The following is a 23,556-nucleotide window of genomic DNA, read 5'->3' as shown; positions in this document are numbered from 1 at the left end:
CATTTCCAAATGAACAGTTCTTGGTGTGACTCTGCCTGTTTGCCAAATGAGGTGAAAAGAAGCGGAGGTCGCTTTAAGGCACTGGCTGGCGTTAGTTATGAGCGGCGACATTGCTCCACCCCCAGCCTCAATGGTGAGTCCCTGTGCAGGCACAAAATGCTGGAGTAAACTCGGTGGCTCAGGCAGTATCACTGGAGAGAAGGAATGGCTGACATTTCGGGTAGAGACAGATGCAGGACTGGGAAATATGTGGGGGCTCAGCTCTAGCGCTGGATCATTCATTTGAGGGGAATCTTCGACTTGATTTAAATGGGGGGTTTGAAAGCTCTAAAACTGATACGTGCTTTTATTAATTTAAATTTTTTTTCACATGTCTGTATGATTTTGATCGTGAGACATTTGCAAACTGTGAAAAGTCGGCTGGCAACGAGGTTATTTGGAGCAGTAGGCTACGAAGGGTTGGTGGGAGTGGGAGTCCAGGTCCTACAGGAATTATAAACAAACAGCACTAGAAAACTCCCCATTCATTCCCATCTTTGATTCATGCCTCCTGGTGTCGATTCGAAACGTCTCCATCCACTTTTGCTTCTTGACCCGCTGAGTTCCTCCAGCGTTCTAGCATCTGCGGGTTTTAGCATCTACAGCCTCTTTTGTTTTCAAATCCTAAGAAGCCCAATGTTTTACTTTGCCAGTTCTAAAGCAATACTGTAATGTCTTGTGTATGTCCCTGTTGTGACTAGCACAATGAATGCACGTCCGACATCTTGTAAGAAGAGTTTATTCTACATCAAACTGAAACTTATTGGTCACTTGACCTCAGTCACGAGGCACAGGCACATTTGCCAGCTTCTGCTCTTGGCCTCAAGGCACGCTGGCATTTACATTACATATATGGGACAACCTCAGATCTCTCCAGTCTGAAGAAGGGGTTCGGCCCGAAACGTCGCCTATTTCCTTCGCTCCATAGATGCTGCTGCACCCGCTGAGTTTCCCCAGCAATTTTGTGTACCTCAGATCTCTCCAGCCTGCCCCATCCCTCCACCCTCTCACAATGCCAACTTTGCCCTCCTCAACACCAGGTCGCTCAACAACAAAGCCCTTGCCCTCCATCAACTAATCCTTGACAACACTCTGGACTTCCTTCTGCTCACTGAGACCTGGCAACAACCCAATGTCTTCTTCTCCCTCAATCAAACATCCCCACCTGGATTTAATTACATTTCCAAACCCCGTCCCTCCCGCCATGGAGGTGGCCTAGCTGTTATTTTTAACCAGAATTTTCGTATCACTGAACTCACCCTCCCCCCAGTAGCATCATTTGAATTCCTCGCCTTCAAAGCCCTTTCCTCCATGACAGTCATCCTCATTTACCGGCCACCTAAACCAAACCCCTCCTTCCTATCTGACTTCACTGAACTCCTCACACTTGCCTCATCCCTCTCCCCACGTCTGCTGCTACTTGGTGACTTAAATATTCATATGGATTCCCCCACCTGCAAGCTTGCATCTGAATTCGCCTTTTTACTGGACAACTTCTCTCTCACTCAGCACGTCATCTTTTCCACCCATGACAAAGGTCACATCCTTGACCTGGTCTGCTCCACAAATCAACCGGTACTCGACCTCCATCCTTGCCTCTTCCCCCTCTCTGATCATAAGCTTATACGGTTCACCATCCCTTCTCCGACACCTCGCCCCCGCTTCCTCCGAGAAATCACCTTCCGTAATCTAAAATCCATTGATTCCCACCATCTCTCTGACCTGCTCTCCACCACTCTCCCCCTGGACTCAACCCCCATCTCACCTGATGATCTCACAAACCATCTCAACTCCACCTTGTCTACCTCCCTCAACACTCTGGCCCCCCTCAAAACAAGAACCGTAACTTTCAACACATCTTCACCCTGGTACACACCTGCACTTCGTAAACTGAAACAGACTGGTCGCCAACTCGAACGACTTATAAAGAAATCATCTCTCACAGTCCACCTTGAAGCTTACAAACTCCACCTCACTGACTACAAAGATGCTCTCATTGCTGCAAAATCTGCCTACCTCTCCTCCATATTCACCGATCCCTGCCTAAACCACAGAACCCTCTTCTCCACAGTGGGCAACCTCCTCAAGCCTCGAGCCAACACTCTCCCTACCTCTACTCCGGATCTCTGCAACTCATTCCTCCACTTTTTCGCTGATAAAATCAGCACCATCTATCAATCTTTATCCCCTGTACCCGACTCCCCAGCATCTACTCCACCACCTACCAAGGCCCCTCCTTTCAACATCTCCACTGACCTCCTTACCCCTCCTCCACACTGCTTCCTCTCCCAGTTGCGTCGCAACTTCATTCCCACCTCCTTGCATATAACCTACTTGAACCCCTCCAATCTGGCTTTCGCCCCCTCCATAGCACAGAAACTGCTCTCCTCAAAGTCCTCAACGACCTCCTCACCTCTGCTGACACTGGTTCCCTCAACATCCTCATCCTCCTCGATCTGAGCGCAGCCTTCGATACAGTGAACCATAACATCCTGCTCACCAGACTCAAAGACCTCGGCATTGAAGGCTCTGCACTCAGCTGGCTCCGTTCCTACCTTTCCAACAGATCCCACTTCATCTCTCTCCACAACCACACCTCTGCTACAGCCACAGTCACTCAAGGCTTTCCCCAAGGCTCCGTACTCGGCCCCCTCCTCTTCATCATCTACATCCTCCCCCTTGGTCAGATACTCCGCCACTTCAATCTGGACTTCCACTGTTACGCTGATGACACCCAGATTTACCTTGGCACCAAATCCCCCCACAACCCCCCCCCTCTCCCATATCAACTCCTGTTTGTCAGCTATAAAAACCTGGATGCAACATAATTTCCTCAAACTCAACAGCGATAAGACAGAATTCCTCCTCATAGGCTCCAAAGCCACACTCAGCAAAACCAATAACCCCACTCTCACCATCGACGGCACCACTGTCTCCCCAGGCCCGCAACCTTGGCGTGATCTTTGATTCCACCCTCTCCCTTGAGCCTCACATCCGCCATGTCATTAAAACCTCCTTCTTTCATCTCCGCAACATCGCCAAACTCAGACCCTCTCTCACACCGCCCGCTGCTGAAAGACTCATCCATGCCTTCATCTCCTCCCGACTGGACTATTGCAACTCACTTCTCCTTGGCATCAGCTCCACCTACATCAACCGACTCCAACTGGTCCAGAACGCAGCCGCCCGACTCATCACCCACACCAAATCCTGGCATCACATCACTCCAGTCCTCAAAAAACTTCACTGGCTTCCCATCTCCCACCGGATCACCTACAAAATCCTGGTCCTCACCTACAAAGCCCTCCACCATCTGCCCCCCCCCCATATCTCACTGACCTCCTCTCCCCCTACCAACCCTCACGGTCCCTCAGATCCACATCAGCCGGTCTCCTCTCCATCCACAAGTCCAACCTCCGCAGTTTTGGGGACAGAGCCTTCTCCAAGGCAGCTCCCAGGCTCTGGAACTCCCTCCCCCAACTGATCCGCAATTCCGTGTCCCTCACCATCTTCCAGTCCCGCCTCAAGACCCATCTCTTCACCTCTGCCTATCCTTAGCCCCACGTCCCCGTCCCTTTTCATCTGTGCATTAATTGCCTCACACTGTGTTTTGTATTGAATTCTGTCTTTACGTTGTGTACTAGTCATGTCTACTATTTATTTCATTCCACTTACATGTTTTTCCTCTACATGCTCAATTTTTGTAAGGTGTCCTTGAGACTCTTGAAAGGCGCCCATAAATAAAATTTATTATTATTATTATTATTATATACATCACAAATACCATGGCCGTGTCCACAAAAAAAGCCACTCCACGCTGACTGCGTTGGGATTGTTATCTTGCTCTTCTGATCACGCTTTTCATGTACAAACATGGGCCATGAGGCTTTTATCAGCTAGTTACAGCTTCAATAGTAGCATTTACATTTCCTGCAAACACTGCACTTGTGTTGTACCCTTGCAATATCGCCTTCAAAATTCCCATTCCCCTCACGCCCCGCCTCTGATTTCACACGTCAATCGAGCAACGCCTAGTTTTGCTCTTTCATATGTTGGCACTCAAATGTGCAATCTATGAGCACTGTCGAACTTTGTACAACAAGCAACCAGCTGCTTAGTCTGTTGACAACTTGCGAGGCTTGTTTTACAAAATCAAAATAAAACTACCATTGGATGGTTCTTCACTGTACTTGTGCATGGGACAATAAACTCGATTGAATATTCTGCAAAGTCCAGTGTTAGTATCTTCAGCACTGAGAATTAAAAAAAAGTCTTGTAACAGATGATCTAATTGTGACACCAATGGGAAGACTATTAATAGTGCTATTGTTATGGCCATAACGAGTCACTCAGGGGTCAGGAGGCAAAGATAGGCTCTTTGCTGATGAGCATATTTCCATACGTAGAACAGGACAGCACAAGGACAGGAATAATGAGAGGCCTGGATAGAGTGGAAGTGTAGAAGGCCTGGATCGAGTGGATGTGGAGAGGATGTTTCCACAAATGGGAGAGTCTAGGACCAAAGAGCACAACCTCAGAATAAAAGGATGTACCTTTAGAAAGGAGGTGAGGATGAATTTATTTAGTCAGAGGGTGGTGAATCTGTGGAATTCATCACCCCAGACAGCTATGGAGGCCGTCTTTGGGTATTTTTTAAAGCTGAGTGACGAATTCTAATAAGGATTTTATTTATAATTTAGTTTCAGAGAAACAGCACGGAAACAGGTCTTTTGGCCGACCGAGGCTGCGCCGACCAGCAATCCCTACACATTAACACTCTCCTACACTAGCAATTGTCCCTGCTCAACATCCACAGCTTTGCCCCCAGCCACGCAGAAGAAACAGATATTGCCTGCAAAGGGTATAAATTCTATCTACCATTTCTCTCCCGATCTTACTAACTGATAAATACAATGAGCCTGCAGTCATAATTCCTAAGACAACCAAATGGTTCATGTCCCAGTGGTTTCTAACGGTGCTTACACATGAAGAGCAGAAGATATTCAATAATTCTTCATTTTTGTAGCTTCAACTGTACTGTTTATAATACACAAAATTGCTCCTAATCCAATTGTGAAAGTCAAGAGTCAAGAGTATTTTATTTTCATATGTCCCAGATGGGACAATGAAATTCTTACTTGCTGCAGCACAACAGAATGTGAGAATATGTAAACATAGTACATAATGGGGGAAGCGAAAAAAAAAAAAAAAGTTCAATAAATAACAAATATAGTGCAATAATAATAAGTCTTTTGCAGTTCAGAGCTCAGAGCTTATTCGTTGTTGTGTTTAATAGCCTGATGGCTGTGGGGAAGAAGTTGTTCTGGAACCTGGACGTTACAGGTTTCAGGCTCTTGTACCTTCTTCCCGATGGCAATGGTGAGATGAGTGTGCGGCCAGTATGGTGTGTCCTTGATGATGTTGTCTGCCTTTTTGAGGCAGTGACTACGATGGATCCCTTCGACGGTGGGGAGGTCAAAGCCGTCTTTGGATGGACTGGGCAGTGGTCACAACTTTTTGTAGTCTTTTTCACACCAGGACGTTCAAGTTTCCGAACCAGGCCACGATGCAACCGGTCAGAATGCTCTCTAAAGTGCACCTGTAGAAGTTTAGGAGAATCCTCTTCGTCATGCCAAATCTCCGTAATCTTCTCAGGAAGTAGAGTCGCTGATGTGCCTTTTTTATAATTGCACCATTGTGCTGGGTCCAGGAAAGATCTTCGGAAATATGCACGCCCAGGAATTTGAAGTTATTGACCCTCTCCACCATCGTCCCATTGATATGAACAGGCTTGTGGGTCCTCATCCTTCCCCTACAAAAGTTCACAATCAGTTCCTTGCTCTTACTGATGTTGCGAACCAGGTTGTTGTGCTGGCACCATTTGGTCAGTCGGTCGATCTCACTTCTATACTCTGACTCGTCCCCATTCGTGATTCGTCCAACCACAGTGGTGTCGTCGGCGAACTTGATGATGGAGTTCGCACTATGTCCGGCTACGCAGTCATGGGTATAGAGTAAAGCAGGAGGCTGAGCACGCAGCCTTGAGGTGCTCCCGTACTAATTGTTACTGAGGATGAAGTGGTTCCTCCAATTCGAACAGACTTGGATGAGGAAGTCAAGGATCCAATTGCAGAGGGATGAGCAGAGACCCAGTTCCGTGAGCTTGGTAACCAGCTTGGAAGGGATGATGATATTAAAAGCCGAACTGTAATCTATAAACAACAGCCTGACGTGTTTTTATTGTCCAAGTGGTCCAGTGCGGAGTGGAGAGCCAGTGAAATTGCATCCTCCGTTGATCTGTTGTGGCAGTATGCGAACTGTAGTGGGTCGAAGTTCTTGTTGAGGTAGAAGTTGATGTGCACCATAACCAACCTCTCAAAGCACTTCATTACCACTGACGTTAGTGCCACTGGTCGATAGTCATTGAGGCAAGTCACCTTACTCTTCTTGGGCACCGGTATTAGACATAGAAACATAGAAATTAGGTGCAGGAGTAGGCCATTCGGCCCTTCGAGCCTGCACCGCCATTCAATATGATCATGGCTGATCATCCAACTCAGTATCCCGTACCTGCCTTCTCTCCATACCCTCTGATCCCCTTAGCCACAAGGGCCACATCTAACTCCCTCTTAAATATAGCCAATGAACTGGCCTCGACTACCCTCTGTGGCAGAGAGTTCCAGAGATTCACCACTCTCTGTGTGAAAAAAGTTCTTCTCACCTCGGTTTTAAAGGATTTCCCCCTTATCCTTAAGCTGTGACCCCTTGTCCTGGACTTCCCCAACATCGGGAACAATCTTCCTGCATCTAGCCTGTCCAACCCCTTAAGAATTTTATAAGTTTCTATAAGATCCCCTCTCAATCTCCTAAATTCTAGAGAGTATAAACCAAGTCTATCCAGTCTTTCTTCATAAGACAATCCTGACATCCCAGGAATCAGTCTGGTGAACCTTCTCTGCACTCCGTCTATGGCAATAATGTCCTTCCTCAGATTTGGAGACCAAAACTGTACGCAATACTCCAGGTGTGGTCTCACCAAGACCCTGTACAACTGCAGTAGAACCTCCCTGCTCCTATACTCAAATCCTTTTGCTATGAAAGCTAACATACCATTCGCTTTCTTCACTGCCTGCTGCACCTGCATGCCTACTTTCAATGACTGGTGTACCATGACACCCAGGTCTCGCTGCATCTCCCCTTTTCCTAGTCGGCCACCATTTAGATAATAGTCTGCTTTCCTGTTTTTGCTACCAAAATGGATAACCTCACATTTATCCACATTATACTGCATCTGCCAAACATTTGCCCACTCACCCAGCCTATCCAAGTCACCTTGCAGTCTCCTAGCATCCTCCTCACAGCTAACACTGCCCCCCAGCTTAGTGTCATCCGCAAACTTGGAGATATTGCCTTCAATTCCCTCATCCAGATCATTAATATATATTGTAAATAGCTGGGGTCCCAGCACTGAGCCTTGCGGTACCCCACTAGTCACTGCCTGCCATTGTGAAAAGGACCCGTTATTAATGCCCTCTTAAAGCAGGTGAGAACCTCAGAAGTGAGAGGTTGAAAATGTAAGTAAGTAAGTAGGTTTATTGACCAAGTATTCACATACAAAGAATTTGCCTTGGTGCTCCGCCCACAAGTAACAACATTACATACAGTGACAGTTACGAATGGCACAGAAAACACTATGCATTAATAATAATAAAACATTAATGATAAAACACCATTGAACAAGCATGTGAACCAACAAAATACCAGATCAAATGGAGGCTACAGATTTTTGGCTGTTGAGTAGAGCAACTACTCGTGGATAAAAACTGTTTTTATATCTGGCTGTGGCAGCTTTGACTGTCCGGAGTCGCCTTCCAGAGGGAAGTGATTCAAAGAGCTTGTGACCAGGGTGATAGAGGTCAGAGATGATCTTGCCCGCTCGCTTCCTGGCCCTTGCAGCGTACAGTTCATCAATGGAGGGAAGGTTACAGCCAATAACCTTCTCAGCTGATCGGACGATTCACTGCAGCCTCCAGGTGTCATGCTTGGTGGCTGAGCCAAACCAGACCATGATGGAGAAGGTGAGAACAGGCTCTACAATGGCCGTGTAGAATTGGACCATCATTGCCTGTGGCAGATTGTGCTTCCTCAGCTGCCCTAGGAAGTACATCCTCTGTTGTGCCTTTTTGACTGTGGAGTCGATGGAAGCTCCCCATTTAAGGAGATGATGGTTCCCAGGAACTTAAAAGACTCCACAGATGTGACTGTGGTGTTGTTGATGGTGAGTGGGGTGAGAGCTCTCCTAAAGTCTACAATCAATTCCACTGTCATAAGAGCATTGAGCTCTAGGTTGTTGCGATGGCACCAGGACGCCAGCTGTGTCACTTCCTGTCGGTAGGCAGATTCCTCCCTATCCTGGATCAGTCCAATCAGGGTTGTGTCGTCCGCAAACTTGAGAAGCTTGACAGGTGTCTGTGGAGGTGCAGTCGTTGGTGTAGAGAGAGTAGAGGAGAGTACGAAGCCTTGCGGTGCTCCTATGCTGAGCTTTTGCAGGTCCGAGATGTGCTTTCCCAGCCTCACATGGTGCTTCCTGTCTGTCAGGAAGCTGGCGATCCACCGACAGAGGGGTTCAGGCACAGTTAACTCGGAAAGTTGGAGTGTAGTAGCTCTGGCACAATGGTATTGAATGCAGAGCTAAAATCAACAAACAGGATCCTGGCATAGGTCCCCTGGCAGTCTAGGTGCTGTGGGATGAAGTGCAGGCCCAGGTTGGCTGCATCATCCACAGATCTATTGGCCCAATATGCAAACTGCATAGGGTCCAGCAGGGGGATCGTGATATTGTTCAGCTTGGCCAGCACAAGCCTTTCAAGTGTCTTCATGACTACAGAGGTCAGTGCGACAGGCCTGTAGTCATTAAGACTAGTAATCCTTGCGTTTTTGGGTACAGGGACAATAATGGAGACTTTGAAGAAGGCAGGGACATTACATGTTTGCAGGGACTGGTTATATATTATATGCTTCTACTTTTTTCCTCTCGTTTATTATATTGTTTACATAATTTGTTGTGCTGCAGTAAATAAGAATTTCATTGTTCTATCTGGACCATATGACAATAAAACACTCTTGACGTGTTCTAAACAAATTACGTATTAATCAATTGAGTGAATCATCACACCTGGAGACTGCAGTTGTAGCTACCATCTACCAGACTTGTACACGGGCTCTAGTGGGTCTCCTGGCCAACCCAAGGTAATATAGGACCTCTCTTCTGACAACCTTCCAACTGATAACGTTCAGGTCTTTCACGCTGCATCCAGCAGTCTCTCCCTTCCATGGCAGTCCAAGTGTGTATTGGTACTATTTGACCTCGAAGGGGAATATGTTATTAATGGTTAATGCCTTTTTCACATTTGATTTTTATTGATTTATTATTGTCACGATACAGATATGCAGTGAAAAATATTTGCCTGCTATCCAGGTCGGTCACCCATAGGTGAATACAATTAAACCATCCGGGATATAGCAATCCAGCTACAAAGAAAATGAAGATCAAAGAAAGAATTCAATGGTCACAACAAGGTAGAGAGGGACAAATCAGGTATGACGATATACATGTTATGAGTTGTATTCAGCTAACTGTTAACCTTTCAGGCACTGCACAGATCCAGTTTTAATTTTCCAGGTGTAAATTAAGCTATTGCTTCAAATATATTTTTGGCCAATTTCAGATTTGCAGCGGATTGAATGTTTGTGCTCAAGGTAGTGATGATTTACTACATCAAAACGAAGTTAAATTTTTTAGAACCTTCCTCTCATTGAACTCTCCTATTCAATTCAAGGCTCCTCATTGCCCTTTCATGAGGCATCTCTATTCCTATGTTTGGGAGGACAGAGACATTTCAAAAGTCACCACTCCATTCCCTCTACCTGAAAATACCCTGGAAAATCTCTCCAATCTACAAACAGACCAATATCCGAATGCCTCACCTCTAGATTTCCTATATTTCAGCAAATGTTCACTGCTCACACAGAACCTCAGCATCTCCCCCCCCCCCCCCCCCAAAAAAAAACCCCATTGGGGTTAGATTCACCTACATTTCTTTTTCCTGTGTTATTTAGTTGAAATTTTACTTTCTCCAGGGAAGCATCACAATGTTTTCAGCATCAACAGGTTGCCCCTTTGCATTTTCATTCCTTTGCAACATTCCCGAGCACTTTTGGAAAATGAGTCAGTTACCTTGGGAACAACCATCGTTTGGTATTCCTCAGTTAGGCATTAATACACCTCCAGATTAGGATATCTTAAAATCCTTTGACCCTTAAAGTTTCCTCAACATGAGAATAACCCCCACCACCTTCCCCTTGTCCCCTATCAACCAGATCCCCATATCTTTTAAATCCCAGACCCATGCTATAGTGCATTGATGTTCCAATACTATCGCCACCCACCCAAATAATCAGATCCTAATGCCTTTGCCCTTGACCACTTCTCCATTCCTGACCCAGTTTCCTTTTAGATACCGCAAATCACCCTCCCTCCTCCCACCCCCATTTAAAGTGCACAGGAATTTCTAATATTTCACTTTCGAAAGCAAGTTCTACTTCACACAACATGTCTCAGTTTCCTCACACAAATCGCTTGCTACGCTGGATAGCAAATGAAATTAAAAGAACAACTGTTGCTGGAAGCATTCATTATACATTCAGCAGGTCAGGTTCATCTGTGGAAAGAGAAACTGACTTCACATTAACTGTTTCTCTTTCCACAAATGCTGCCTGGCCTGCTCAATGTTTTCAGTATTTACTCTTTCCATTTCATTTCTAGCTATCCTCAACTATTCAATCTTTCCCCATTGCCACCTAAATTCACTGTAACCAAGAGGCCTTTACATTCTCTGCAATCTGTTGTAGGCCTTGAGATAGTCAATATCTTCTAAAAAAAAGTACGGACTGAAACATTTTTTTTTAGAATAGATGATTCAAAATTGGTTAAACAAAATTTCTACTTTGTATACTGTCTCATTTTTGGGAAAATGTAAAAGTTGCTTTGGTGCCGATTCATTCAAATGACAATGGCATTTTACAATAGGGAGGTTTCACGGCAGTCGGGTCACGACCCATGACCCATACTGTTGCTACGCTACTCCAAATTGATTACACGCGATGAACTGCAGGTAGGCACTTACCATTGTTTCCAGCTTAGCGGGCCCATTAAAACCCGCTGAAATTGTCAATTTTTGCGCTGTAAACAATTATGGAAATCGGGATAAGCGTGTGAGACATTTAGCATACTTCAGAATTCCAAAAGTGAGGAGAAATGACGGTAGATAGAAACGAGAGCTGAAGGGACAACAACAGTGTGCTGAGCAAACATTGGTCGTTTGCTCACTGCATTTCATCAACAGTAAGGCATTATTTGTGTTTTTTCTTGATTCCTTTGGCATCTAAAAGTGATAAATCTGGCTGTAATTTTTTTAAATCGCCCATGGTTCTCGTGGATTTTTACATACAAAATGACAACGCATCTGAAGAAAAATTTACAGTCAGATTGATCACTTCTGAGAATTTTTAGATACCAAAGGAATCACGAAAAAACACAAATAATGCCTTACTTGATGAAATGCATTGAGCAAACGCGATAATTCCCAATATTTTCAATGTTTACCAAGCATTTTAGCTGCTGTAGTCCCTTCAGTTCTCGCTTATCTATACCTTCATTTCGCTTCACGTTTGGAATTCTAAAGTTGGGTACATGTCTCTCACACTTACCCCGACTCCCACAATTTCTTTCAGCGCAAAAACTCAAAATTTTGCCGGTTTTTAACAGGTAGGAAAGTACGCGTTTCTAGCATTAATAACATATACGGAAGTGACGGATGTCTTCCAGTTGGATTTAGCGGCTCCGTGCGTCGAGCCCTATGACCTGGTGACCTTACGTGCAACCCCCCTATAGAATCCATAGCACGTACAGCATTCATCTCAACTTCAAAACCCCTCTTGGTCAAGTTATACTTATAACTATTCATCTTGCACCAAACGTTTCATTGCTAGTTCTTCATTCGCATCTTCGTATCACTGTATTCTTTGCCAATACATTTCCTTTAGAGAGCCAAGTTAGATTTATTTTCTTAATTTAACACTGGAACCTCGACCTATTGTCCCTTTTCTAGAAATGTTTTGTGACTAATCTTTATCTACCTGCGGCAATCTTCTCCACACACCCTTTGCACAAGGAATACAAATCAAGGCCAGTTTCTATTAATTAACCAAAATTATGAACTATATCCAAGCATATTTATTCATTGGACAGATTTAGCAATTACACACAAAAAAGTTCTGGAGTACAGGTAGATTGTGCAATGCGATCATATTAAACAATAAATATCGCACAATTAAAATTAATTAAACAGACAGTATTCTTATTCTGCATTTATTTGCAGGCATATGTAAAGATACAGAGGAACTACTATCAAGCATAGTACCTATGGGAGAACTGGAAATCTAGTAGGATCACTATGTATTTTTTAAAGCAAGTTCAATGTATCCGTGCACTCTTGAAATGTGAGAGTTCCTTTTCTTAAATTCACGAGTCTCTTTCAAAGATATACCAAGATTTCTAGGATGAGAAATCTAGTACGCAAATGTATTTCTTTGTCCAAAGTAAAACACCAGTCAAATTAACATTTTTGTTATGGAACAACCTTTAGGTCAGGGTATCTTCTTCTGCAGTCACTGAATGAAGGAAATGCTTATTTTGCATTTTAATAGCAGGGAAATGATGCATTTTTGCTCTATACATCAATCTGTTTGAAAATTGTTATTTTTTTAGAATTAAGCCAAATACAATTTACACCTAGGTACCTTATCTGGTGTTTCCAAGCAAATATTCCTATTCCATGTCTGTACAACTTGGAAACAATAAAACAATAATTTTTATATCAGATCCTGAACCATGCAGAACCCAGGAAGGAGTCTATTTGTCATAACCTATTTCATTCTGTCGATTCATACATTTATAACATTTTACTATCTACTTTGAGGGGAAAAATTAAGTAGTACTTCCCTGTTAATAATCATCAATCTCAATAAACAAATTCATTTAATTTCCTTCCAACAGTATCAACAAGCCAGGTTCCCAACAAGCTTTTACTGTCAATGTTCGTGATTTGCCTACTTCAGGTATTCTACAAGGATTATGGAAGTAGGAAGCTTAATTTGGCTAAAAAAAAAAATCAGGGTGCGTTACACTAAAACAAATCTATATACAATAGTTAAACTTTATTTACTGTTTCTCTGCAAACTTAGCTCATTTATAAATATGTTGGCTAAATTTTGTGCTTTCTTGGAATAGTAATGAAAATAACAGGTCTAAAGACCAATTTAAACTATTGTTTTGTGAACTATAACCAGGAACATAACCAGAATACCCTAATGTAGTTAGCCTTTTATTTTATAGCATACTTTGTTCAAATATTATCTATTTGCACTTCCCCCAAGTAATAATGGCACAGAAAAGGCTCTAGCAAATATCTAGCAAAGAAAGGCTCAACATGCTTGAATCCTACTCAAGGGAATGTCCAGAACAATTATTGTAATTGCAAATTATTGTTTAATATTTCTTTGAAGCCTTTCCATGACTGTAACATTTAATAAATGGAGGATTGTGTTTTTCTCAACCCTGTACACCGTGAAGTTATACGATTAGGATTGAATGCTATCCGACAGCCTGGTTGGTGTGGCTTTGTTTAAGAAGCCAAAGAGTAAATTATTTCAGTAATCTATTGTTTTAACTTAATTTTAAGAAAATGTTTTACATTTATGGTTACATTTAGCAACCTACCTCTCAGTTAGCTCCTGCATAAATTGTCTCAAATCATGAATAAAAAAACCAATGAAAACAATTTAAAATGACTGACTTAGATTTATCCCTGCATGCTGAATAATAATAAAAAACTAAGATTTATATCCCTCCATGGAACAATTAGCATTTCTTTATTATGTTAAATGAGCTGCAGCTTTGTTACTGTAATAAGTTTCAATGCTCTTAACATAATAAAAACAATTAATGTCACTGCCAATGAAGCAGAATGTGCCATCAGAATATGTATTCCATCTCGGGGAAATGTGATGCTATACTCCACCATCAATTAAGTCCCATCCTTTCTGCACACTTTTATCAAAGAGTGCACAAAGTTGATAATTCTGCTCTTCAAATTCAAGAAACATTAGCAGATTAATATATCCACTGGCTTTAGATGATATAATTGTTATTATTAACCTTGTGATTATTATTATTAAAGCAAGCTCCTCCTTTGTAAATATAACAAGTTAAGGGCACAAACTTCTGTAACAGTTCATCACATGGTGCACAAAGCAAATCAGCCAAGTTCTAATTAAACAAGAGGATCCCGATGGTTAGCACATTCATAGAATATAGAGGCAAATAAAATTAAAAGCAATTAAGATTGATCAATCAGAAACTAAGTACAAGTTTATGAGCAACTGTTATACTAGGAAACAATATTATACCACATTTTTAACAAATGTTACAAAACACTTAAAATTTGATGAATGAATCTTTATATACATTTTATATACATTTTCACTATTTAAAAACCATCAACAAAAGCGACCACAAATCGAATTCCAGTCCAAGTATAACTACATTTCAGTGTCCCTGTCAACAAATTAGGTACTCGGAATGTAAGTATTTTAACTTTATTAATTAAAATCTATTCAGAGTTTGAAAAATAATAATCTTCATCCTCCTTCTCGTCATCTGATTGAAGGTTTACTCTGTCCTGGAATAGATTAGTTATATTGGACTTCTGTCGGCCTGAAAAATACAAAATCTTAAGTTACATATAATTGTAGTCTGGCAGAGAATTAGACCTAGACTTATACATGTTTTCTTTATTAGATTAGTTGGCACTTCAAGTAACACACTGGTTTCATTTTTACCTGAGTATTGTTGACATTTGGCCAGGATGGCCAAACTTTAGGGCTTGGAAAGCCATTTTCAAAATAGAGCAGAAGACTTTAGGCCAAGGGTCGGCAACCTACGGGCCACGGGCCGGATTCGGCCCATAACCTGAAATCATCCGTCCCGCAGGCGTATTTTTGTTCAGTTAGTTTTCGCGACCTGGGAACTGCAGCCAGTCCCGGGGCACGCAGGCAACCTGGGCACTGCAGGCCGTCCTGGGCCAAGCAAGCTGACCAGAGAACTGCAGCCATTCCCAGGGCACACAGGCGACCTGGGAACTGCAGCAAGTTCCGGGGCATGCAGGCGATCTGGGCATACAGCCAGTCCCGGGGCAGGCGAGCCGACCTGGATGTTACAGCCAGACCTGGGGCAAGTGTGCCGATCTGGGAGCTGCAATAAACATTTGGCCAGGATGGCCAAACTTTAGGGTTTGGAAAGCCATTTTCAAATTAGAGCAGAAGATTGTAGGCCAGGGGTCGGCAACCTAAGGCTCACGGGCCAGATTCGGCCCATACCCAGAGATCATCCGGCCCCCAGGTGTAATTTTTTTCCCCCCAATTAGTTTTAGCAACCTGGGAACTGCAGCCAGTCATGGGGCACGCAGACTATCTGGGTGCTACAGCCAGTCCCGGGGCAAGTGAGCCGATCTGGGCACTACAGCCAGTCCCGGGGCAGGCGAGCCGACCTGGGCACTGCAGTCATTCCCTGGGCACGCGAGGGACAGGGGAACTTCAGAAAACTAATTGAAAAACGTGAAAATTAACACGAAAAACAACACCAAGTGTTACACTATGGTGATAGATGTGACCCGCCATATGCTCATAGACATGTCTCCTGGCCCCTCTGCAGAGCAAGGTTACTGACCCCTGCTGTAGGCCAATATCATTGCTGGAATACACAAATTATGAAATATAGTTTGAAGGACCAATGACTCAAATCAATAACTTTGTTTGGGTGTTGCTATTGAAGGAAGCTGCATTGAAACAATGACATGTTAAACAGATTTTCAGTCTCAACTTGGTTATTAAGAGCATTTGATTTTCAGGAAGGAAGTTTCTATTTAAGAATATTTCAATGACTCTCATTGTGCAACCTAACTATTCTGGTGATTCTGTTTGGAATCAGTGTTTAGTGCTGGACCTCACTATAAATGTTCCAAAATACTAATCTTGGACTCACTGATAGATTCAGCCTTAGGAATCGGCTTATTTACACTGGTTGCTTGCAAAGAAAATTTGGTTCAAGTCATCTGTGGTACGTTGCTTTACATCATTTGTATGGCCAGCTGCCTCTACACATACCATGCACAAAGACAATGACTTCAGTTTAGGCCTTGGTCTTCTGACCTGAAAATGGCCCTCCAAACCCATAGCAATAATGTAACTGGGATAATACAGACATCTGATCCTAAAATATGAATTAAGAACACTAGTCATAGCTGGAATTGATCTGCATCCAAAGCTTATGAAAGGTAAATTTCAAAAACTATTATTAATAGTAATATGAGAATTAACAATTGGGTTGTCCTATTTGCCTTACAGAAGGGATTTTAAGTGGTGGTCTTCTGCTCTTACTGAAAAATAGTATCTTATTCTATCTGGTATAATTAAATTTTCAATTAACTAGCAACGTGTTTCACTTTTAATTGACCTTTGTAATAGTTGAACCAGTTACTTTATTCAGGCAGCAATGAATAAATATTGGCTTTGCCATCACTTTCCACATTCCGTGAAAGCAACCTCCTGGTGCAAAGGCCATACTCGCCTTTACATTTAGTTCAAAATCTGATTTTATCGCCAGGTATGTTTTGCAACACACGAGGAATTTCACTGGCCAGTTCAGTCATACAATTAAAAGCAAGATTCAAAAACATATTTAACATGGACATCCACCACAGTGACTCCTACACATTCCTCACTGTGATGGAAGGCAAAATAAAGTTCAAGTCTCTTCCTTTGTTCTTCCTTGGTAAGGGGCCTCGAGCCCTCCTTTGACGGGACGATCTTAACTCCCGTAGCTGGCGGTGTTCGGGCCCTCCGCGTTGAGGCGTTCAGCTCCTGCATCGGGAGGGGGGGGGATGTCAGCTCCCCCGCGCCGGGCGATCGAACCTCGCGTCAGGGCTGGACGAACTGTCTGCGGCGTTGGAGCTCCCGACTTGCCTCTCCCGATACTTCGAGCCCTTGTTGGTAAGTCCACGGTGGTCGCGATCCCAGGCAAGGGATCCGCTCCGATGGTAAGTCCGCGGCCCGCGGTGGGGCTCACGACAGTCCGAGGCGGCTCCCAGCTCCAGCGCATGTGATCCGAAAAATGATCACATCTCCAGGAAGGTAAGAACTTGAAAAAAAGTTTCCCCCGATCCCCTCCCCCCGCCCCCCACATTAAACAAACTGAAGAACATCAAAACAAACTTTAAACAGACGCTAAAAATAACAAAAAGTTGAAAAAAACTAACAGGCTGCCGGCAGGGCAGGCCATCTCCCCGGCGCCCCTGGTGACATGTGAGAAAAATTTGAAATAAGAAATCTTTATATAAAAGTTCAAGTTCTTACCTTTATGAGGTAAATGTGATGATTTAAGTCTGGATGGAGTCATTAAAAATGTTTGTTTCTGAAATAAGAATAATCATATATGGTTTTTGAGCTGTTATGCATGTTAATAATTTAATTGAAAACAATTAGTTATTTGTTCCTACCGGTTTCCTATTGACATTCGACCAATTCTTCATCTTGGATTTCTTTTGTAATTGATAGACATATTGGTCATTGCTTGCACTGTAAAATATTATATAGGTTATTCCAAATATTGCAGAATTCATTTAAATTGTACTTTAAAAAAGTGCTCTAATTATACCAAAAGTCCATATTTCATAATGGCTAAGAATTAATCTATAGAATTTGAATTTTGGCACATTTGCCATGGCTTCATTTTTTGGTTTTCAAGTTCAAGTGAGTTTATTGTCATGTGTCCCTGTATAGGACCATGAAATTCTTGCTTTGCTTCAGCACACAGAACATAGTAGGCATTTACTACAAAACAGATAAATGTGTCCATATACCATAATATAAATATATACACACATGAATAAATAAACTGATAAAGTGCAAATAACAGTTAATGGGTTATTAATAATCAGAGTTTTGTCCGAGCCAGGTTTAATAGCCTGATGGCTGTGGGGAAGTAGCTATTCCTGAACCTGGTTGTTGCAGTCTTCAGGCTCCTGTACCTTCTACCTGAAGGTAGCAGGGAGATGAGTGTGTAGCCAGGATGGTGTTGGTCTTTGATGATACTGCCAGCCTTTTTGAGGCAGCGACTGCGAGAAATCCCCTCGATGGAAGGAAGGTCAGAGCCGATGATGGACTGGGCAGCGTTTACTACTTTTTGTAGTCTTTTCCTCTCCAGGGCGCTCAAATTGCCGAAGCAAGCCACGATGCAACCGGTCAGCATGCTCTCTACTGTGCACCTGTAGAAGTTAAGAGAGAGTCCTCCTTGACAACCCGACTCTCCGTAATCTTCTCAGGAAGTAGAGGCGCTGATGAGGTTTCTTGATAATTGCATTTGTGTTCTCGGACCAGGAAAGATCTTCAGAGATGTGCACGCCCAGGAATTTGAAGCTCTTGACCCTTTCAACCATCGACCCGTTGATATATATGGGGCTGTGGGTCCCCCTCCTACTCCTTCCAAAGTCCACAATCAGTTCCTTGGTTTTGCTGGTGTTGAGGGCCAGGTTATTGCGCTGGTACCATATGGACAGTTGTTCGATCTCTCTTCTATCCTCTGACTCATCCCCATCAGTGATACGTTCCACAACAATGGTGTAGTCAGCGAACTTGATGATGGAGTTCGCACTGCGACTGGCTAGGCAGTCATGAGTATAGAGTGAGTACAGCAGGGGGCTGAGCACGCAGCCTTGAGGTGCTCCCATGCTGATTGTTATCGAGGCTGACACATTTCCACCAATACGCACAGACTGCGGTCTGTGAATGAGGAAGTCGAGGATCCAATTGCAGAGGGATGCGCAGAGATCCAGTTCTGCGAGTTTGGTAACCAGCTTGGAGGGGATGATTGTGTTAAATGCCGAGCTGTAATCGATGAATAACAACCTGACATATGAGTTTTTGTTGTCCAAGTGGTCCAGAGCGGAGTGGAAGGCCAGCGAGATCGCATCCACCGTTGATCTGTTGTGGCGGTAAGCGAACTGCAGTGGGTCCAGGTTTTTGTCGAGGTAGGAGTTGATTTGCTCCATGAACAACCTCTCAAAGCACTTCATCACCACCGGCGTTAGTGCCACTGGTCGATAGTCATTGAGGCACGTCACCTTACTCTTCTTACTCTTCTTAAAGTATCAATGTTGAGTATACTAGCTTACTTTAAAACCTACATATGAAATGGTGGATATCAGATTTTAAGATAGCTGGTAGCAGTTAAAAAAAACATTAAGAACATAAAAAATTGATGTAGAAATATAGCAATTGGGAGTAGGGATTGGCCATTTTTCCTTTTAACCAGTTCCACCATTCAATATAATTGTGGCTAATCTATCGAGGTTCACTACTTTGTTCCTGTTCTCTCCCTGTATTTTATTTTTGTCTCATTGGCCATTAGAATTAGAACTAACTACCACGAATATATTTAATGATTTGGCCTCAATTGCCTTCAGTGATTGATAATTCCACAGGTTCATCGAGCCACAACAGAGTGCAAATGCTAGGATCTGTAACAAAAACTCAGCGGGTCACACCAGATCTGTGGTGGGAAATGGTCAGTCAATATTTTGGGTTCCGATTCTTCACCTTGACTGAAGACCAGAAGGAAGTAGCCAGTATAAAGAGGTGACGTTAGGGTGGAACAGGAGCTAGAAAGTGCTGGTGGATATATTTGAGGAGGGATAGACACAAAATGCTGGAGTAACCAGCATCTCTGGAGAAAATGAATAGGTGATGTTCCAGGTTGGAACCCTTCCTCAGACTGCCTTTAAGGTGGGATTAATTAGCAAACAACAGCCAGGTAGAGGAGCATAAAAGGCTGCAGATTCTGGAATGTGATAGGAAAGCAAGAGTCATCGTCAGAGTAAGAGTAAAATAGAATGGAAACAGACTCTTCAGGCTAATTTGGCTATGAATTCCTAATGCCCATTTATCTGTTTGGCCCATATATATACCTCTATACCTTTCCTACCCATGTACCTGTCTACATGTCTTTTAAATGTTATTATTGTATCTACTTCAATCACTTTCCTAGGCAGTTTGTTCCTTATGCGCATCATCTTCTGTGTGAAAAAGATAGGAGGTGAAAAAAAAAGAACTGAATGAGAGGTAATGGGGAGGGGAGGGGTAAACAGTAGGGGGAAGGGAATCCAGCAGGAAGTGTGGGGGACAGAGGTATAGTGTGAAAAGAGTATGGGAAAGGACCAGGGCAGATAAGAGAAAAACATGGTGTTTAAGATGGAACTGCAGATACTGGAAAATTGAAGGTAGACAAAAGTGCTGGAGAAACTCAGCGGGTGTAGCAGCAACTATGGAGCGAAGGAAATAGGCAACGTTTTGGGCCAAACCCCTTCTTCAGACTGATGGAGGGTGGGGGCACGGAGAAGAAAGGAAAAAGGAGGAGGAGGAGCCCGAGGGCTGAGGGAGAGCTAGGAAGGGGAGGAGACATCAAGGGCTAATGGAATTGGGAGAATTCAATGTTTATACCACCAGGGTGCAGACTGCCCAAGCGGAATATGAGGTGCTGTTCCTCCATGGACAGAGAAAGTGCAAATTACCTGAAATAGGAGAATTCAATGTTTATTATTATAAACTACTCTGGCACTTTTGTTCATCCAGTTTGCATTTGGCCCCATTCCTACATTGGGGAAGGCTGAGAACAGACAAGTCAGTGTGGGAATGGGAAGGGAAATTAAAGTGGCTGGCAATTGTGCGATCCAGATGGTCATCAGACAGAGTGCAGGTGCTTGTAAACTTAGTGGCCTAATCTGCATTTGGACTCACCGGTGTGGAGAAGAGCACAGAACGCAGTAGAAGAGGCATTTGATAAGTCCCTCATAGTAAGCGGATCCAGAAAATTATGACGCACGGGATTCACAGTGATTTGGTTGCATGGGATCAGAACTGGATTATTCATAGAAGGCAGAAGGTTTTGGTGGAAGGGCATTATTCTATGACCAATGGAATTCCAAGAGAATCTGCTCTGGGACCTCTATTTGTGATAAATATAAATGACTTGTACATAAATGAGGATGGGTTAGTTAGTAAGATTTCAGACTATACCAAGATTGCTGGAGTTGCAGACTGTGAGGAAGGATATCATAGTTAACAGTGTGATATTGATCAGCTACAGGATAATAGCAGATGGAGTTTAATCCAAGCAAGTGTGAGTTGTTGCACTTTCGGAATTTGAAATGAAAGGGCAAATAATACAGTAGATGGCAAGACCCTTAACAGCTTTGATGTGCAGAAAGATCCTGGTGTCCATGTCCACTGCTCCTTGAACGTGGCAACACAAGTATATGAGGTGGTAATGCACTAATTGAATAGGACACTGAGTATAGGAATTAGTAAATCATAATGCAGCTCAATAAGACTTTGGTTAAGCTGCATTTGGAGCATTGGTGTGCAGTTCTGGTTGCCTCATGAGAGGAAGGATGTGGAGACTCCTAGTTTACCAAAATGGTCCCTGCATTAGGGGAAATAAGCATAGAAAATGGGTGCAGAAGGAGGCCATTTGGCCCTTCGAGCCAGCACCGCCATTCATTGTGACCATGGCTGATCATCCACAATCCGTAACCCGTGCCTGCCTTCTCACCATATCCCTAGATTCCGCTAGTCCCTAGATCTCTATCTAACTATTTTAAATTCATCCAGTGAATTGGCTTCTATTGCCTTCCATGGCAGAGAATTCCACAAATTCACAACTCTGGGTAAAAACTTTTTTCTCATCTCAGTTTTAAATAGTCTCCCCTTTATTCTTAGACTGTGGCCCCTGGTTCTGGACTCCTCCAACATTGGGAACATTTTTCCTGCATCTAGCTTGTTCAGTCCTTTTATAATTTTATACGTTTCAATAAAATCTCTTCTCATCCTTCTAAATTCCAGTGAATACAAGCCAGTCTTTCCAATCTTTCCTCATATGACAGTCTCGCCATCCCAGGGATTAACCTTGTGAACCTACGCTGCACTGCCTCAATAGCAAGGATGTCCTTCCTCAAACTAGGAGACCAAAACTGCACACAATACTCCAGATGTGGTTTCACCAGGGTCCTGTACAACTGCAGAAGGACCTTGTTACTCAAATCCTCTCATTATGAAGGCCAACATGCCATTAGCTTTCTTCACTGCCTGCTGTACCTGCATGTTTACTTTCAGTGACTGGTGTACAAGAACACCCAGGTCTCGTTGCATTTCCCTTTCTCCTAATCTGACACCATTGAGATAATAATCTGCCTCCTTGTTCTTGTCGCCAAAGTGGATAATCTCACATTTATCTACATTATACTGCATCTGCCATGCATCTATCTGCCCACTCATTCAACCTGTCCAAGTCACCCTGCAACCTCCTAGCATCCTCTTCGCAGTTCACACTGCCACCCAGTTTTGTGTCATCTGCAAATTTGCTAGTGTTACTTTTAATCCCATTATCTAAATCATTAATATATATTGTAAATAGTTGCGGTCCCAGCACCGAGCCTTGCGGCACTCTACTCGCCACTGCCTGCCATTCTGACAGGGACCCGTTTATTTCTGCTCTTTGCTTCCTGTCTGCCAATCAATTCTCTATCCATGTCAATACCCTACCCCCATGTGCTCTAATTTTGCCCACTAATCTCCTGTGTGGAACCTTATTAAAGGCTTTCTGAAAGTCCATAACACTACATCCACTGGCACTCCTTCATCCATTTTACTTGTCAAAAGATTCCAGAAGATTAGTCAAGCAGGATTTCCCCATCATAAATACATGCTGACTTGGACCAATCCTTTTACTGCTATCTAAATGCCCCATTATTACTTTTTTATAATAATTGACTCCAGCATCTTCCCCACCACTGATGTCAGGCTAACTGGTCTATAATTCCCCGTTTTCTCTCGCTCCCTTCTTGAAAAGTGGGATAACATTAGCTACCCTCGAATCCACAGGAACTGATCCTGAATCTATAGAACATTGGAAAATGATCATCAATGTGTCTACGATTTCTAGAGCCACCTCCTTGAATACACTGGGATGCAGAGCTGCCAAGAGCATTTCAGTATTCTAGTACCTGAAGATCCGTATTTTGCTGAGGAAATCGGTATTTTTACACAGTGCCATTTTGCTGAAAATGTTTTTGTTTTTTATGTGCGGTCATACCCATGTAAGAGTACAAGAATGCATAACTTTGCTACCAATTGACATGTCTTCTACCCACCTTACTTGACATTGCATTCATTGACATCTCTTTGTATATTGCTTTGAACAGCTGCTTCCTGCTTTTAGCACCAGAAGATGATGTAGAAGCTATTTTGGAAGCCTCCCTCTCTCCCTCCCACCCTCCCTCTTTCCTT

At 43.3% G+C, this 23,556-nt stretch overlaps 2 protein-coding genes across 4 annotated transcripts in view; one reads left to right on the top strand and one right to left on the bottom strand.

The window, feature by feature from the left end:
- The first annotated feature begins 11 nt into the window (after positions 1 to 11).
- The window catches only part of LOC116977076, an 86,176-nt gene continuing 62,631 nt past the window's right edge, over positions 12 to 23,556 (top strand). The window contains exons 1-2 of one of the 3 annotated variants that reach the window (XM_033027346.1): positions 12 to 133; positions 9,518 to 9,637. The gene's annotated coding sequence lies outside the window, so the exon portion shown is untranslated. Of the gene's footprint in view, positions 134 to 9,156; positions 9,638 to 23,556 lie in introns of those variants that run through there. The other 2 variants (XM_033027344.1, XM_033027345.1) reach the window with 2 other exon arrangements.
- mis18bp1 (MIS18 binding protein 1) overlaps positions 12,315 to 23,556 on the bottom strand; it is a 57,057-nt gene continuing 45,815 nt past the window's right edge. The window contains exons 15-17 of the mRNA XM_033027339.1: positions 17,715 to 17,793; positions 17,572 to 17,629; positions 12,315 to 14,875 (exon numbers count right to left, since the gene is read on the bottom strand). Of these exons, the coding sequence (XP_032883230.1) occupies positions 14,772 to 14,875; positions 17,572 to 17,629; positions 17,715 to 17,793 (241 nt within the window). The 3' untranslated portion in view covers positions 12,315 to 14,771. The remainder of the gene's footprint in view (positions 14,876 to 17,571; positions 17,630 to 17,714; positions 17,794 to 23,556) is intronic.

Source organism: Amblyraja radiata, chromosome 9, assembly GCF_010909765.2.
Source record: "Amblyraja radiata isolate CabotCenter1 chromosome 9, sAmbRad1.1.pri, whole genome shotgun sequence".
NCBI lineage: Eukaryota > Metazoa > Chordata > Chondrichthyes > Rajiformes > Rajidae > Amblyraja > Amblyraja radiata.
The sequence above is the reverse complement of the archived record's forward strand: the minus strand, read 5'-3'. Positions and strand labels throughout refer to the sequence as shown.